General features: G+C 43.4%; 1 protein-coding gene across 2 annotated transcripts in view; it reads left to right on the top strand.

Moving 5' to 3' along the window:
• The first annotated feature begins 3065 nt into the window (after positions 1–3065).
• Positions 3066–16025, top strand: part of GOSR1 (golgi SNAP receptor complex member 1) — a 135852-nt gene continuing 122892 nt past the window's right edge. The window contains exons 1-2 of one of the 2 annotated variants that reach the window (XM_040423388.1): positions 3066–3133; positions 11093–11207. In XM_040423388.1, the coding sequence (XP_040279322.1) occupies positions 3103–3133; positions 11093–11207 (146 nt within the window). In that variant the 5' untranslated portion in view covers positions 3066–3102. Of the gene's footprint in view, positions 3134–11092; positions 11214–16025 lie in introns of both variants that reach the window. The other variant, XM_040423387.1, reaches the window with a different exon arrangement.

Below are 16025 nucleotides of genomic sequence, written 5' to 3'. Positions count from 1 at the left end.
GCTTATTCAAATAATTAGTCCGTCACATAAAGGTCTCGACCGAAGTCTTCCTACCTTCCCATCGGTACGTCTCACAAATACCTCTATAGACGTGACAGATAGATGAGCGGCATGGAACGCTCCCGGCTTCTCGTTTGTGGTTCCTGTCGTTAGTTAGTCCCAGATCTCGCGGTGTTGTGGACGTGATCTGTGTCCGGACGTCGGAGAGCAGAAGTTAACAATTTCTATGCTCTGCGTGTTAAATATCCAACTTCATCTGTTAGAGTCTAGTTTGCATGGCCATGCATAAGGTGCGGAGGTGCTGTTTCAACAGGTGTGCGGCCCAGACGCGTTTCGGGAATCCTTTTCCCTTCGTCAGTGGTGGGCGACCACAGCAGTCCACAAAGGTCCAACAGGGATCCGGAGGGTAACGTTCTGGACCAACAACCAGAGAACGCGGCAACACAGCTCCAGTGGGTCAGTATAGAAGTCCAGGCAGGAAGCTCTATATCTGGCAACCAGAGAAGTGTGAGAGGGGAATATAAGGAGGTTGGGAGTGCTGGACAAGGAACAGCTGAGGAGAAGGAGCTACGAATCCCTGAGTGAGCCAAAAAGGGTTGCAAAGCAAACCCAGAAAGCTACCATAAGGAAAAAGCCCTATCTTACATAGAGAGCGCAGCCAACCGCTGCGACTTCCTGACCCCGGGTATAACGGAGTCAGGCGTGGGTCTTGACACCCTCGTGACAATACCTGAACGGATCTCACAAACGGAAACCAAAACGCCAGTGTGAAAGTAGCCTAACAAAAAATTGCTGTTTTGGCATTGTTTTTATTTTTTGTTATTTACAATGTTCATCTGACAGGTTAGATCATGTGCTATTTTTTATAGAGTGGGTTGTTACGGATGTGACAATACCAAATATACAACTTTTTTTAGTTACATCCAAAATACTGTAAGCCATAAATCATCAAAAAATGAATGGATGAAACAACTATCCATGCACATCAATACCATGCATAACACAATCCAATCATACTTATGGCAAAAAAGTGTATGACTATATGCCAATAAAAATTACCAGATCGCATGAAATATAAATATAATTTATTGACCCAATTTATAAATAACAATTCATACATGAAACCAAGTGCAGGAAAAGGCGACATCCACATCAGGAGACACAACTGGTGACTCAATCCATATTATGCATAATATTAAAGTGCAAGTGCATATAAGTATCTCATACATACAATGAACAGAGTCTATTTACCCTTTTTGTGTCTCCTCTGGGATGGCGCCAGTCCCGACGTGTGTTTCGACGGACCTTCGTCATTATATTATGTATAATGTGGATTGAGTCACCAGTTGTGTCTCCTGATGTGGATGTCGGCTTTTCCTGCACTTGGTTTCGTGTATGAATTGTTATTTATAAATCATGTCAATAAATTATATTTATATTTCATGCGGTCTGGTAATTTTTATTGGCATATACTTTTTTTGGTTGTTTGTTTCAGTTTTACATAATAAAGCATTATTTTTTTTAAATTATTTTTTAGTGTCTCCATATTCTAAAAGCCATAATTTCTTATGTAGGAGCTCATTTTTTTCGGTATGAGATGACGGTTTGATTTGTACTATTTTAGGGTGCATATGACTTTTTGATCGCTTGGTATTACACTTTTTGTGATGTAAGGTGACAAAAAATGGCTATCAGTGACTGCCAGACCCCTGCAGCTGAGCGGCGGGCGCAGCTCCTGCGCCCTCCCGATCAGAGTGCTGTACTTGTACGGTGCTGGGATTTCTGACCCTCTTTCCAGCGCCGTACATGTACGGCCCTGGTATCCTACAGGTTAAAGGGGTTATCTGGGATTCACATTAGTCGAATCCCAGATTCACACAAAACTTCTTTTCAATACTGTATAGAGCTGGAGCTCCGTACAGTATTTGTTCTGATGAGCTGAAATTATTGCTTCACGAAGTCTCGCGAGACTTTGTGTAATAACTTTGTGAATTGATTATTACTGTAAAAAACCTCGGTACCGAACTTGGGTTCGGTTTCAAGGTACCACTTGTAACCAAACCCGAGTTCGGTACCAAGGTTTTTTACAGTAATAATTAATTCACAAAGTTATTACACAAAGTCTTGCGAGACTTCGTGAAGCAATAGTTTCGGCTCATCGGAGTCAATACATTCTAATACTGTACGGAGAGTTTTTTTGTGAATCGAAGCATCCGAAGTCGATTCGCTTATTATTATCTATCACTGTTTAACCCCTTTAACTGAAACCTGAGGAGAAGACAATATGGGGAAAGCAGAGAACTCCTTTAAAAAAGAGTCGTATCTGTCCCTTATACTTTCTCTCCATTTTTAATCTTCCTGATTTTGTCTTTCAAAATGGCTTTAACAAACTTGACCGTGTGGCCGTACCCTCACGTTCCCCTATAAATGCTCCAAAAATCTCCTCCCCTATTCCTCTTGAACATCAAATGTACACAATGAGCTGCAAGATGGACGTTGGGAGAAGACTGAGGAAGTCCACGGGTCGCTGATTCATCCTCCACATGGCAGCCCCTTGAATAGTGGAAGTTCTAGCCCCGAGGGTTGCTATTAAAATCCAATGTAGTATTACGCCATAGTCATTTTATTCAATATCACAATACAATTATAATATTTTGAACTTCTAAAATCTTGTATGCGATTTCTGCAAACAAGGCATGTGATAATTCATCAGGAAACCGCAAAAGACTTCATCTGAATGCGATCAAAGTTATCAGAATATTCATGTTTACACCATATAGAATAAGAATTATCACAGGAATTATTCATTATTATGTTAACAAGGCCGTTTACATCATCCATCATATGAATAGGTTTGCATTCACTACTGACAATAATGTGACACATTTTCCAGAAAATGACAAAACTAGGCAGGTGACGTCACTGTCTGCCCCTGTCCTCACCCTGGAAACAAAACAGCAGCATTTTATTTTTCTGTCAGCAGGTGTCGCTGTCTCACAGCCGCTGGGTGGCAAAATCTTTGGCTCGTCATAACGGCTTTCTAGCCAGCCTCTCTCATCTCTATCGACGACTCGCCGGACTGGGTGACGTTGGACAACAAAGATGGCGGCGGGAAGCAGTAACTACTGGGAAGGTGAGAAACGGACCCTAAAGGCGGCCAGTACCGGATCTACCGGGAGATGTGTGCTTGGGGACACTGGTTAGGATGCGGGGTGCCTGGTTATAACTCCAGAGGAGTGCTAGCAGCCTGCAGTGTAGTGAAATTAACCTCAGCAAGGAAGACTTTCCTATTACTGAGCTGTAATGTCTCTATGATGCAGGTGAAGCTGTCCCCCAGTCCAGAGGCGATAATGCCAGTGTGTTGTATCAGGAGCCTGACTTTCACTATTACACCCTCCATAGCCTGTAATGTAGTCTATGTGCTGTACCATGCAAATGCCATTATGCAGCCTCCTCATGTAAAGTATTACTGAAATGCCATGATCTGGATGTGTAATGGTGGCCATCAAAGCGCTGATCACCTCCTCAGCCCGTCAGGTCAAGAGCTGTTTGGGTCGTTATAGTCGTGTCTGCGCTGAGATCCGTAATTCCGTAAATGTACAGGACATACATTGGCTAGAATAGGTTCCTGTAAACACAAATATGAATAAAACTAATTAATATTTAAGTTCCCCCTTATTTCAAAATCTCTGCTAGCTGTCAGTAAAAATTCTTGTGCCCATGCTGTCCTGATCATGTCCTGTTTAGTGTTGAGCGAACTTGTGTTTTAAGTTCTGCGTCCAAGGGTCGGGTTACCTAAGAATCCCGTTATGGATTCCGCTACCGCGGACCATAACGGAATTTGGAATCCATAAGGGGATTCTTTGAAGGCTACTTTCACACCTGCGTTGGGTGCAGATCCGTCTGGTATCTGCACAGACGGATCCGCACCTATAAATGCAAACAATGGTATCCGTTCAGAACGCATCCGTCTGCATTTTATGTAAAAAAAAAAAGTCTAATTGTTAGTCCGATGGATCCGTCCTGACTTTACATTGAAAGTCAATGGGGGACGGATCCGTTTGCAATTGCACCATATTGTGTCAACGTCAAACGGATCCGTCCCCATTGACTTACATTGTAAGTCAGGACGGATCCGTTTGGCTCTGCATCGCCAGGCGGACACCAAAACGCTACAAGCATCGTTTTGGTGTCCACCTCCAGAGCGGAATGGAGGCGGAACGGAGCCAAACTGATGCATTCTGAACAGATCCGCATCCATTCAGAATGCATTGGGGCTGAACTGATCCGTTTGGGGCCGCTTGTGAGATCCCTGAAACGGATATCACAGGCGGACACCGAAACGCTGGTGTGAAAGTACCCGAACTTTGGACGCAGAACTTAAAACACAAGTTCGCTCAACACTAGTCCAGTTGACACAGCTGCGTGACTATAAGCCTGAGCTCTCTCTAAGAACTCATGTACACGACTGTGTTTTGTATCCACTTGAACTGATGAGCGAACTTCTGTTTTCAAGTTCTATAACTTATGGCCAGTGGTAGCGGAATCCATAACGGAATTCTTAGATAACCCGAACTTGAAAACAGAAGTTTGCTCAACACTATCCATGTGCGATCCACGTTTTTTTTTGTGTGGATAGAACACTGACTAGGGATGAGCGAATCGACTTCTGATGAAACATCCGAAGTTGATTTGCATTAAACGTTGTTCTAATACTGTATGGAGCAGAAGCTCCGTACAGTATTAGAATGTATTGGCTCCGATGAGCCGAAGTTATTGCTTTGCGAAGTCTCACGAGACTTTGGGTAATAACTTCATAAATTTATTTGTACTGTAAAAAAACATTTCCCGAACTCGGGTTTGGTTCCAATTGGCACCTTGAAAATGAACCCTAGTTCGGGAAATGTTTTTTTTTTTACAGTACAAATTAATTTATGAAGTCATTGCGTGAAGTCTCGCGAGACTTCACAAAGCAATAACTTTGGCTCATCGGAGCTAATGCATTCTAAGGGTCCATTCACGCATCCGTAGAATGGGTCCACATCCGTTCCGCAAATTGCGAAGGGGTGCCGACCCATTTATTCTCTATGCAGCAGGAATGGGTGCGGACAGCACACAGTATGCTATCCGCATATCCGGAGCGCGCCCCCGATCTTCCGGTCTGCGGCTCCGAAAAAAAAATAAAAGAACATGTCCTATTCTTGTCCGCAATTGCGGACAAGAATAGGCAGTTCTATGGGGGTGCTGGCCGGGTATATTGCGGATCTGCAGTACACTACGGACGTGTGAATGGACCCTAATACTGTATGGAGCTCCTGCTTCGTACAGGATTAGAACAAAGTTTTAATGCGAATCGACTTTGGATGTTTCATCCGAAGTCGATTCGCTCATCCCTAACACTGACCCGTTCATTTGTATGGGTCCACAAAAAAAAACATTATCTGTATCCATATGTCTGTTTTGGAAATTATAGAACATTTCCTATTCTTGTCTGTATTGCTGGCAAGAATAGTCATTTCTAGTAATGGGAGTGCGAATTTTTGGGGATCCGTGGTTTGTGGACCACAGTACAGACACGGTTGAGTGCTTGAGGCCTTGTAGCGAGGCTGTGTAACAGGTTTTCAGCCTCTTGTTCTTGTAAAAGAAAGTTTCCCATTTGCTGACAGCAAGCTGAGATCTGAAAGTTGTGAAGACATTAAAGGGATATTCCATTATTTTTTTTCATTTGTTTATATAATAGAAATTTTTGCATTTTTCCATACACACGTATTTACCATTTCTCTTAGATACCTTTCTTAGGCTACTTTCATACTTGCGTTTTGTGCGGATCCGTCTTGTATATGTACAGACGGATCCGCACGAATAATGCAAACGCTTGTATCCGTGAATAACTGATCAGTTTACTTTATTCATAAAAAAAAAAGTCTAAGTCAAAACGGATCTGTCTTGACCTACATTGAAAGTCAATGGGGGACGGATCTGTTTTCAATTGCACCATATTATGTCAGTAGAAACGGATCCGTCCCCATTGACTCACATTGTAAGTCTAGACGGATCCGTTAGGCTACGCATAGTCAGACGGTCACCAAAACGCTGCAAGCGGCGTTTTAGTGACAGTCTAAAAAAACGTAACGGAGACCAAACGCAGCCAAAGTGATGCATTCTGAACGGATCCTTATCCATTCAGAATGCATTGGGACTGAACTGATCAGTTTTCGGCCGCTTGTGAGAGCCCTAAATCGGATCTCACAAGCGGATCCAGAAACGCCAGCGTCAAAGTAGCTTTATATCAGGCTGTTGCCCCCTATCTGCACAGCAGAATGGTGCAGCCCATGAATCAGTCAGTCTTGTGTAAGGGCACCTTCACACACGGCACATTTTGTGGTAGAAAATTCTGCGACTGAAAATCAGTTCCATTCATCTAATAGGGCTTGCAGAAATCAGTGTGCTTGCTGCCCTATTCAAATTAATGGAACGGATTTTCAGTTGTGGAATTTTTTGCCACATGTGAAGGCGCCCTAATGCTTTCAGGGCCTAACTGAAACATGGCATCAGTCAAGTGACACCCGACACATGATGTAATGACATTCAGTAAGCAACAGTCTTACATGACATACATGTTCTCGGTCAGCACATGGGAAACTTCCATGAGATAGCTACAAAGGACTAATGGTGGAAACCATTGAGGCTATTATAGCAACTATTTCACTGTATGTGTGTTTACATGGCTGCCTGTCTCTAGGTGATGTCGTCATTTTGTACAGGGAGATCAATGTCAGATGTGCTTCTCCTCTGACAGACATTATGAGGTGCTGCTGTATATACTGTATACATATGTTCGGCACCGCCGTAAACTGCTATTCACCTGTTAGATTTATGGGCATTTAACTCAATGCCAGATCTGTCACATGACTGACGCCATATTTAGCCCTATTCAGCCCTATTCAGATCTCCTCCGGATGCACTTTACAGGAGTAAAATGGGCCGTACCAATTTTTTTTTTCTCTAGCGAGAAGCTGCTGTGCAGATATAATAAAGGTCAGAGAACTACCGTACATTTTAATACGTTATTAACCACCTCAGCCCCCAGTGCTTAAACACCCTTAAAGACCAGGCCACTTTTTACACTTCTGACCTACACTACTTTCACCGTTTATTGCTCGGTCATGCAACTTACCACCCAAATGAATTTTACCTCCTTTTCTTCTCACTAATAGAGCTTTCATTTGGTGGTATTTCATTGCTGCTGACATTTTTACTTTTTTTGTTATTAATCGAAATTTAACGATTTTTTTGCAAAAAAATGACATTTTTCACTTTCAGTTGTAAAATTTTGCAAAAAAAACGACATCCATATATAAATTTTGCTCTAAATTTATTGTTCTACATGTCTTTGATAAAAAAAAAAAGTTTGGGTAAAAAAAAAAATGGTTTAGGTAAAAGTTATAGCGTTTACAAACTATGGTACAAAAATGTAAATTTCCGCTTTTTGAAGCAGCTCTGACTTTCTGAGCACCTGTCATGTTTCCTGAGGTTCTACAATGCCCAGACAGTACAAACACCCCACAAATGACCCCATTTCTGAAAGTAGACACCCTAAGGTATTCGCTGATGGGCATAGTGAGTTCATAGAACTTTTTATTTTTTGTCACAAGTTAGCGGAAAATGATGATTTTTTTTATTTTTATTTTATTCTTACAAAGTCTCATATTCCACTAACTTGTGACAAAAAATAAAAAGTTCTATGAACTCACTATGCCCATCAGCGAATACCTTGGGGTCTCTTCTTTCCAAAATGGGGTCACTTGTGGGGTAGTTATACTGCCCTGGCATTCTAGGGGCCCAAATGTGTGGTAAGGAGTTTGAAATCAAATTCTGTAAAAAATGGCCAGTGAAATCCGAAAGGTGCTCTTTGGAATGTGGGCCCCTTTGCCCACCTAGGCTGCAAAAAAGTGTCACACATCTGGTATCTCCGTATTCAGGAGAAGTTGGGGAATGTGTTTTGGGGTGTCATTTTACATATACCCATGCTGGGTGAGATAAATATCTTGGTCAAATGCCAACTTTGTATAAAAAAATGGGAAAAGTTGTCTTTTGCCAAGATATTTCTCTCACCCAGCATGAGTATATGTAAAATGACACCCCAAAACACATTTCCCAACTTCTCCTGAATACGGAGATACCACATGTGTGACACTTTTTTGCAGCCTAAGTGGGCAAAGGGGCCCAAATTCTAAAGAGCACCTTTCGGATTTCTCTGGTCATTTTTTACACATTTTGATTTCAAACTTCTTACCACACATTTGGGCCCCTAGAATGCCAGGGCAGTATAACTACCCCACAAGTGACCCCATTTTGGAAAGAAGACACCCCAAGGTATTTCGTGATGGGCGTAGTGAGTTCATGGAAGTTTTTATTTTTTGTCACAAGTTAGTGGAATATGAGACTTTGTAAGGGAAAAAAATAAAAATAAAAAAATCATAATTTTCCGCTAACTTGTGACAAAAAATATAAAATTCTAGGAACTCGCCATGCCCCTCACGGAATACCTTGGGGTGTCTTCTTTCCGAAATGGGGTCACATGTGGGGTATTTATACTGCCCTGGCATTCTAGGGGCCCTAAAGCGTGAGAAGAAGTCTGGAATATAAATGTCTAAAAAATGTTTTACGCATTTGGATTCCGTGAGGGGTATGGGGAGTTCATGTGAGATTTTATTTTTTGACACAAGTTAGTGGAATATGAGACTTTGTAAGAAAAAAAATAATAATTTCCGCTAACTTGGGCCAAAAAAATGGATGGAATGGAGCCTTACAGGGGGGTGATCAATGACAGGGGGGTGATCAGAGAGTCAATATGGGGTGATTACCCCCCTGTCATTGATCACCCCTCTGTAAGGCTCCACTCAGATGTCCTTATGTGTTTTGCGGATCCGATCCATGTATCCGTGGATCCGTAAAAATCATACGGACATCTGAATGCAGCCTGACAGGGGGGGTGATCAATGACAGGGGGGGTGATCAATGACAGGGGGGGTGATCAGGGAGTCTATATGGGGTGATCACCCCCCCCTGGAAGGCTCCAGAGAGATGCCTGTATGTGTTTTGCGGATCCGATCCATCTATCAGTGGATCCGTAAAAATCATGTGGACATCTGAATGGAGCTTTACAGGGGGTTATCAATGACAGGGGGGTGATCAGTGAGTCTATATGGGGTGATCACCACAGTCATTGATCACCCCCCTGTAAGGCTTTATTCAGACGTCCGTATGCGTTTTGCGGATCCGATCCATCTATCAGTGGATCCGTAAAAATCATGCGGACATCTGAATGGAGCTTTACAGGGGGTTGATCAATGACAGGGGGGTAATCAATGACAGGGGGGTGATCAGGGAGTCTATATGGGGTGATCAGGGGTGATCAAGGATGATCAAGGGGTTAATAAGTGACAGGGGGGGGTGTAGTGTAGTGGTGCTTGGTGCAACATATTACTGAGCTACCTGTGTCCTCTGGTGGTCGATCCAAACAAAGGGGACCACGCAAAACAGCGTCTAATATACCTGTTAGGGGTTAAAAAAACCACATCTCCAGCCTGCCAGCGAACGATCGCCGCTGGCAGGCTGGAGATCCACTCTCTTACCTTCCGTTCCTGTGAGCGCGCGCGCCTGTGTGCGCGCGTTCACAGGAAATCTCGCGTCTCGCGAGAGGACGCGCCGGCGCGTCCACCCAGAAGAGCAGGGCCGCCGCAAAGACGCAATCCTGCGTACGGCGGTCCTGAGGAGGTTAATACATTAATATTAGAAAATTGTATAACTGCCTGTTCTCTGAGCTAATAAATGTAATCATTAAAACCGGAATACCTCTTTAAGGGGGTTTCTGTCATCAGAAAAATCGTTATGTAGCTGGCTGACATTAGCGATGTGCTAATGTCAGCAGAACATAACTGTATGACATATCTCCCTGCCTGCCGCCGTTCGCACTAAATAATGACTTTTATAATATACAAATGAGCCTCTAGGTGCTAGTGGGGCGTCGCTGCAGCACCTAGAGGCTCCGTCCTCTCACCGTTTGGCACGCCCTTGTAAAGGTGAGTCCGATTCACACCAAGGTCCAATTAATAGTCATAAAGACCGCGCAGCTCCAGATAGATACAGATCCGACCAAATTGTAGTAGATAGACAACTGTCTCGGTATATAGTCAATCACTGTTATGTCAAGTGTGGACTCCACAATAACTCTCATCTGCGCCTCCTATATTGGAAAGGACAGAATGGCCAAGAATAGTGCAGTACTGCGAGCACTTAATATCAAACCAGTATTTATTATACTTACAAGATTCCATAAAACATAGACATATAAAATTAAAAAATTGGTCTCCCGACACTCGCCCGATCCGGGTTTCGCCTCTGCTTCGTATGCCCCTGACGAAGAGGAAGCGAAACCATATATTAGCATCATTTTTTTTCTCAGCAATGCAGACACATATGAACATGGGACCAACACAGATGTCTTCAGCTGCCAAGTGCACATGTAACAGGTCAGCCAGTGTCATAGGGACAAAACTGCTGACAGATGCCCTTTAACTTGTGTTAACCCCTTTTTCCCCTGCATTGAAAATAGTTCTTCTCATATAGCCCAAGAGATACATACGGTACATAACGCCCCCACATATTTCCTTCCCCACTGTCTAGTAAACAATATAGCTTTATATTTCTATGGACATAGAAGTAGGGATGAATGAATGACAGGTGCCTGGACCACTTCACTCACTTCTCCATGAGATCACTACACTGGCACTGAGGGGAGGAAGAAAGCAGGGAAGCTACTGAGCATGTCAGTCCACCTCTGGATGCATGCAGGAGAAGGTGGACAAGAATTATAGACAGCAGGGGGCACTACCAGAGAGGAAAATGTAATGAGCAGAAAAAACAAACTATTTTTATTTCATTTATTGCAATAATTCTTAATTTAAAATGCTTTTTTATTTAAATTGCATAGTAATACTTTTCACAGGACAACCCTTTTTTAACAACACTGTTAAATATGTGGTGATGTGACTGTTTTTTTTTTTTTTTGTTTTTTCCCCATTAACAGATCTGAGGAAGCAGGCCAGGCAGCTGGAAAACGAACTAGATCTCAAATTAGTTTCCTTTAGCAAACTCTGTACAAGCTACTCCCATAGTAACTCAAGAGAGGGAAGACGCGACAGGTATAGGTACTACCTGATTTTATTTTTTATTTGTTCTTTTGATTAGTTTTACATATCAGTATTGCCTTTGACGTTTACATTGGCCACTTACAGTTAGTTCCATATATATTTGGACAGAGACAACATTTTTCTAAGGCTACTTTCACGCTTGGTGCGGATCCGTCATGGATCTGCACAAACGCTTCCGTTCAGATAATACAACCGTCTGCATCCGTTCAGAACTGATCCGTTTGTATTATTTGTAACATAGCCAAAACGGATCCGTCTTGAACACCATTGAAAATCAATGGACGACGGATCAGTTTTCTGTTGTGCCATATTGTGTCAGTGAAAACGGATCCGTCCCCATTGACTTACATTGTGTGCCAGGACAGATCCGTTTGCCTACGCATCGTCATGCAGACACTAAAATGCTGCAGGCATCGTTTTGGTGTCCGCCTCCAGAGCTGAATGGAGACTGAACTGATGCATTCTGAGCGAATCCTTTTCCATTCAGAATGCATTAGGGCAAAACTGATCCATTTTGGACCGCTTGTGAGAGCCCTGAACGGATCTCACAAACGGAAACCAAAACGCCAGTGTGAAAGTAGCCTAATTTTTGTTCTGTACATTACCACAATGGATTTTGAACAAAACAGTTCAGATGCAGTTGAAGTTCAGACTTTCAGCTTTAATTCAGTGGGTTGAACAAAATGATTGCATAAAAATGTAAGGAACTAAAGCATTTTTTAAACTCAATCCCTTCATTTCAGGGGCTCAAAAGTAAGTGGACAAATTTAATAATTGTAAATAAAATGTTAATTTCTTAACATTTAATTTCTTAAAAGTTAATGAAAACCCTTTGTTGGCCTGAAGTCTTGAACTCATGGACATCTCCAGACGCTGTGCTTCCTCCTTTTTAATGCTCTGCCAGCCCTTTACTGCAGCGGTTTTCAGTTGCTGTCTGTTTGTTGGCCTTTCTTTCTGAAGTTTTGTCTTTAACAAGTGAAATGCTCTATTGGGTTCAGATCAGGTGACTGACTTTGCCATTCAAGAATATTCCACTTCCTTGCTTTATTAAACTCCTGGGTTGCTTTGGCTTTATGTTTTGGGTCATTGTCCATCTGTATTATGAAATGCCGACCAATCAGTTTGGCTGCATTTGAGCACACAGTATGTCTCTGAAAACCCCAGAATTCATCCGGCTTCTTCTGTCCTGTGTCACATCATCAATAAACACTAGGGACCCCAGTGGCCAAGCCATCACACTGCCTCCGCCGTGTTTTACAGATGATGTGGTATGCTTTGGATCATGAGCTGTACCATGCCTTTGCCATTGTCACGAACGGGGGTAGGGAAGCGTGTACCCCTGACTGCCACCCACGCCTCTGCCCCTACCTACTTGCACAATCCGTCCTAGGTAACAGGGCGCAACTGGACGGCAGTCCCTAACTTAAGTAAGTGCAGGGGAGGAACAAAAGACAGGACAAACAGAACACAAAGCAAGTCAAACTAGCCAAAGTCAAATCAGTACAAAGGAGCAACAAGAGCGAGTCCAAACACAAGCCGGAAGTCAGTACCAGGAGATCAAGACAAGCAACAGGGGATGAGCAGGAAGCGAGGTCAAACTAGCAGAGCCGAGATCAGAATTCATGAACACAATGCTAGGAATACAGGAGCGTATAAAGACCTTAATCACAGGCAACCTGTGGCCAGCAAGCTGCCTGTTTAAATAGGCCTGGCTGGTGAGTCACATAACGTGGCCAGCGTCACGTGACTCACAGCAGCCCTACTCAGCCGAGCACTGATCATCATTATTGGCACTCAGCTCCCTTGCTGCTCGCCTGCTGCCATGGAGACAAGGACGCAGGCTACGTCCTTGCCCCACTCCTTGCGCAGGTTGCCGGCGGTGCTGCGAAGGAAGCGCACGCCGCCTGCCCCTCGTTACAGTACCCCCCCTTCTACGAGGGGCCACCGGACCCAAAGTCATAGGATTGGGTTTCTCCGGATGAGCCAGATGAAACCTCTTCACCACTCTGGCAGCATGTAACTTACTCATCGGCACCCAAGACCTCTCTTCTGGCCCGAAACCCTTCCAATGCACCAGATACTGAAAAGAATTCTGGACCTTTCTAACATCAATAATCTTTAAGACCTGGAATTCCATTTGTCCGGCAACCGCCACTGGAGGCGGAGGTTCCTCTGAAGGAACGACAGGTGACACATACTTTAGTAAAGATTTGTGAAACACATTGTGGATGCAAAAGGAATCAGGTAGTTTTAGTTTAAATGATACAGGGTTAATAACCTTAATAATCTCGTAAGGACCAATAAATCGTGGAGCAAACTTAGTAGATGGTGCTTTAAGGGACAGATTTTTGGGAAATAGCCATACCTTCTCACCAACCACAAAATCCACCCCATGAGAGTGTCTATCATCAGCCTTGATTTTCTGAACCTCCTGAACTTTCTTCAGGTTTGACTGAACCTGGGCCCACACTGTGCACAATTCTGTAATCAATTTATCTGCTTCCGGAACTTGTGAAGAAGACAGCGACAATGAATTAAATCGTGGATGGAACCCAAGATTACAGAAGAATGGCGACACTCCCGTGGATGAGTTCACCCGGTTATTGATAGCAAACTCAGCCAAGGGTAGATGTCGCACCCACAACAGTTGATTATCAGAAACATAACATCTCAAGAACTGTTCCAACGAATGGTTCAACCGTTTGGTTTGACCATTAGTTTCAGGGTGAAAGGCGGAAGAAAAGGACAAAGAAATATCACACTTATGACAGAAGGCTCTCCAGAACCTAGAAGCAATTTGAGCGCCTCTATCAGAGACAACATTCTCTGGAATCCCATGAAGATGTACCACATGATCCACAAACACAGAAGCCAAAGTTTTAGCATTAGGGAGCTTTGCCAGTGGAACAAAATGCACCATTTTACTAAATCTATCGACCACTACCCATACCACGACTTACACTGGCAAGTCGGTGATAAAATCCATGGAAATATGTGACCATGGTCTACTGGGAATGGGCAGTGGTCGTAACTCACCAGCCGGGCGAGTTCTGGGAGTTTTGGCTCTGGCACATACCTCACATAAAGACACATACGAGTTCACATCTCTAGATAGCTTGGGCCACCAGTAGGACCTGGAGATGAGTTCCTTGGTGGCATAAACACCGGGTGTCCACATAACACTGAATTATGACACTCACCCAAAAGCCGGAGATGTAAGTGAACTGGAACAAACAATTTATCATGGGAAGACTGTACCAGAGCTAGATGTTGTGTCGCCTCGATTTCGGTGGTAAGATCGGAGGACATTGAGGCCACAATGATACCAGCAGGCAAAATAGGTTCAGGAGGAGTGTCAGGTGGTTGAAAAGCATGAAAACTTCGGGACAAGGCATTGGCTTTTAAATTTTTACTTCCTGGCCTGAAAGTAATAGAAAAGTTGAAACACATAAAGATTGACGCCCACCTTGCTTGTCTAGGATTCAAACGTTTTCCGGATTCCAGAAACAATTGATTTTTATGATCAGTAAGAACAGTGATGCAATGCTGAGCCCCCTCCAAAAAATGTTGCCATTCCTCAAAAGCCCATTTAAAGTTAATCTGTCACCTGGTTTGAGCATATTAAAGTGTTACTACTGCCATGTACAATAAAATACCTTATTTCTTGCTGTAGTCTTTTTTTGTTTCATAGTCTTTTATGTTATGCAAATGAGTGTCCAAGGTGGCCAGAGGGGCATTATTATCCTTCTCTGGAGCCCAGTAGCTCCCCCTTACAGTGCCCAGCCTGCCTTCCTTTAGAGCCCAAGCACTCCTCTTCCAGCATAAGTAACTGCCCACACCCGAACTCTTTGCCACCCCAAATCTTTACTAAAGAAATATGTCTCTCATCAGCTATTTGATAAGAAACCCGCACTAGCGCCATGGCCTTCTTAAGACTTTCCCTAGGCCAGTGACGACATGTTCATCGGTTACATGGCCTTGGCGCAGCTTAGCACCATAGAAGTGAATGGGGCTGAGCTGTGATACCAAGCACAGCCGCTATACAATGTACAATATTGCGCTTGGTGAGAAGAGAGAAGGCTGCGGTGCTACTGCGGGCGCCTTTGGTTCTCAAACAGCTGATCGGCAGTGGTCCCCGGTGTTGGACCCACACTGATCAGATACTGATGACACGTATCGGAGGATACGTTATCACTAAAAACAGCTCGGAAAACCCTTTTAAAATATTCCCATCTGGGCATTTCACTAGGATATGCCGTAAATGTCAGATATGTGTGGGTCCCACCTTCTGTCTCTAGATTGGGGTCCTGACATAATACGATAAATCAGACACCTTAAAATTTATTAGGGCCATCCACACTTTTTTTTTTTTTTATGTTTTTATGTAATTTCCAAGCAGTAGTAGACAAAGAAACCCATACATTAATTAAAAATGAACAGAGGTAAATGAGAGTTAGGATGCACAATGATACTATAGTTACATATTACCTACATTATAAAAGACAACAAGCAAAAAGGGTGAAAACAGATGGTTAGCTTGGAAAATTTTAAACATTAGAAAGCAAAGAACAGGATAGGGAAGGGGGGGGGGGGGGGAGATGGGGGTAGGCGGTGCACGGCTGCTCCCATAAGGGCCACCTTACAGAAAAACAATGGTGGCAGGGAATTGCAGGAGGGAGAGAAGTCCCTCTTCATCCTTTATGATGAAGTCATTAACTGATCGGTCATGGTATTCCTGCTACCATTTGGGTCAAATACTAATTAATGTATTGAAAAGTGCGTAATTGTGTCTTGGTTTGAGGAGCCAGA

The sequence above is a fragment of the Bufo bufo genome, chromosome 3, assembly GCF_905171765.1.
Source record: "Bufo bufo chromosome 3, aBufBuf1.1, whole genome shotgun sequence".
Taxonomy (NCBI): Eukaryota; Metazoa; Chordata; class Amphibia; order Anura; family Bufonidae; genus Bufo; species Bufo bufo.
This window is presented reverse-complemented; position numbering and strand designations above follow the sequence as displayed.